Source organism: Salvelinus sp. IW2-2015, unplaced genomic scaffold (assembly GCF_002910315.2).
Source record: "Salvelinus sp. IW2-2015 unplaced genomic scaffold, ASM291031v2 Un_scaffold14546, whole genome shotgun sequence".
Taxonomy (NCBI): domain Eukaryota; kingdom Metazoa; phylum Chordata; class Actinopteri; order Salmoniformes; family Salmonidae; genus Salvelinus; species Salvelinus sp. IW2-2015.
In genome coordinates this window covers 1-1,316 of record NW_019955801.1, presented here as the reverse complement: position 1 = coordinate 1,316, position 1,316 = coordinate 1, and the positions used below count along the sequence as shown (strand labels likewise).

General features: G+C 46.5%; 1 protein-coding gene across 1 annotated transcript; it reads right to left on the bottom strand.

Annotated features, from left to right (window-relative positions):
* Positions 1-267: 267 nt before the first annotated feature.
* LOC112080279 (extracellular calcium-sensing receptor-like) lies at positions 268-992 on the bottom strand (the record flags this gene model as incomplete). The annotated part of the gene is made up of 2 exons (XM_024146014.1): positions 268-493; positions 799-992. Coding segments are annotated over 2 exons (420 nt in total), but the record flags the coding sequence as incomplete, so codon positions are not given.
* Between the last annotated feature and the right edge of the window lie 324 nt (positions 993-1,316).

Here is a 1,316-nt window from a genome sequence, read left to right as displayed (position 1 = left end):
CCCCACACGCACACACTCACGATGATGAGATGAGTTTGGATGGAAAAAGCAAACACAGTTTACTCGGCTATAACTAACAGAATATCTGGTCTGGACGTTAGGTAATAAATCATATTGTCAGTCTAGGTCTATACGTTAATGTGAACTGTATGACTGTTTACTACGTTTTTTTGTTTTGTTTTTTTTCTGGATGATTGTGTGTTCAGAAGTGATGTATGATCTTCCATGCTTCTCGCTGTGGTTTTGGTGGCTGCAGATATCCACTACATCTCATCAGGTTCTCTCCAGGCAGAGTGGCCCTGAAGGCCACCAGCACCACCACAGTCCTGCTGAGCAGACAGGAGATGCAGAACACAAAGCTTATACCAAACAGGGTGTGTCTCAGCATGCAAGTCCACGGCTTCGGCCAGCCAATGAAAACCAATGCACACAGGAAGCAGAGCTTGAGTGACACCAGGAGCAGGAAGCTGAGCTCAGAGTTGTTGGCTTTCACCTGGAACGAGACAGAGAATGATCATTTAGACTGAGTGACGTCATAAATCTCAACATTATATGACACAATATGACTTCTGTTCAGTACGAACTGATGTCACTCATGCAATGGAATGTATTTTTTGCAATGTCAGTTGAGTTGACTAAACAAATCATAGCACAGATTGAAGGGTACACTTCCAGCTTTTACTTCCTGGCATTGGTACACTCAAAATTTCTGCCAGTCCATCCATTATGCCATCATTGACTTGAATGGAGACACCTGTTCTATTCATTGTATTTCTATGATCACATGATTCTACTCACCAGGGGCGTATGGCGGTGGTAGAAGAAGGTGGCCAGGGTACCAGCTGTGAGCGTTGCCCCGGAAACTGAGATGAAGGACAGGATGACGCCCATGGTGTCGCTGTAGGAGAGGAAGTCCACCAGCTGTGGGACGCAGGCCGTACGATCGGGGTTGGACCAGAACCGCTCTGGACACCTGCTACACTCAACTGACCCTGACAGAGAAGAAACAGAAATCAAGAATTAGAATCAGGACCAGTCAAGATCAGAACCAGTCAAGATCAGAACCAGTCAGGATCAGGACCAGTCAGAATCAGGACCAGTCAGAACCAGGACCAGTCAGAATCAGGACCAGTCAGAATCAGGACCAGTCAGAACCAGTCAGAATCAGAACCAGTCAGAATCAGGAACATTCAGAACCAGGACCAGTCAGAACCAGTCAGAATCAGGACCAGTCAGAATCAGGACCTGTCAGATTCAGGACCAGTCAGAACAAGTCAGAATCAGGACCATTCAGAATCAGGACCAGTCAGAATCAG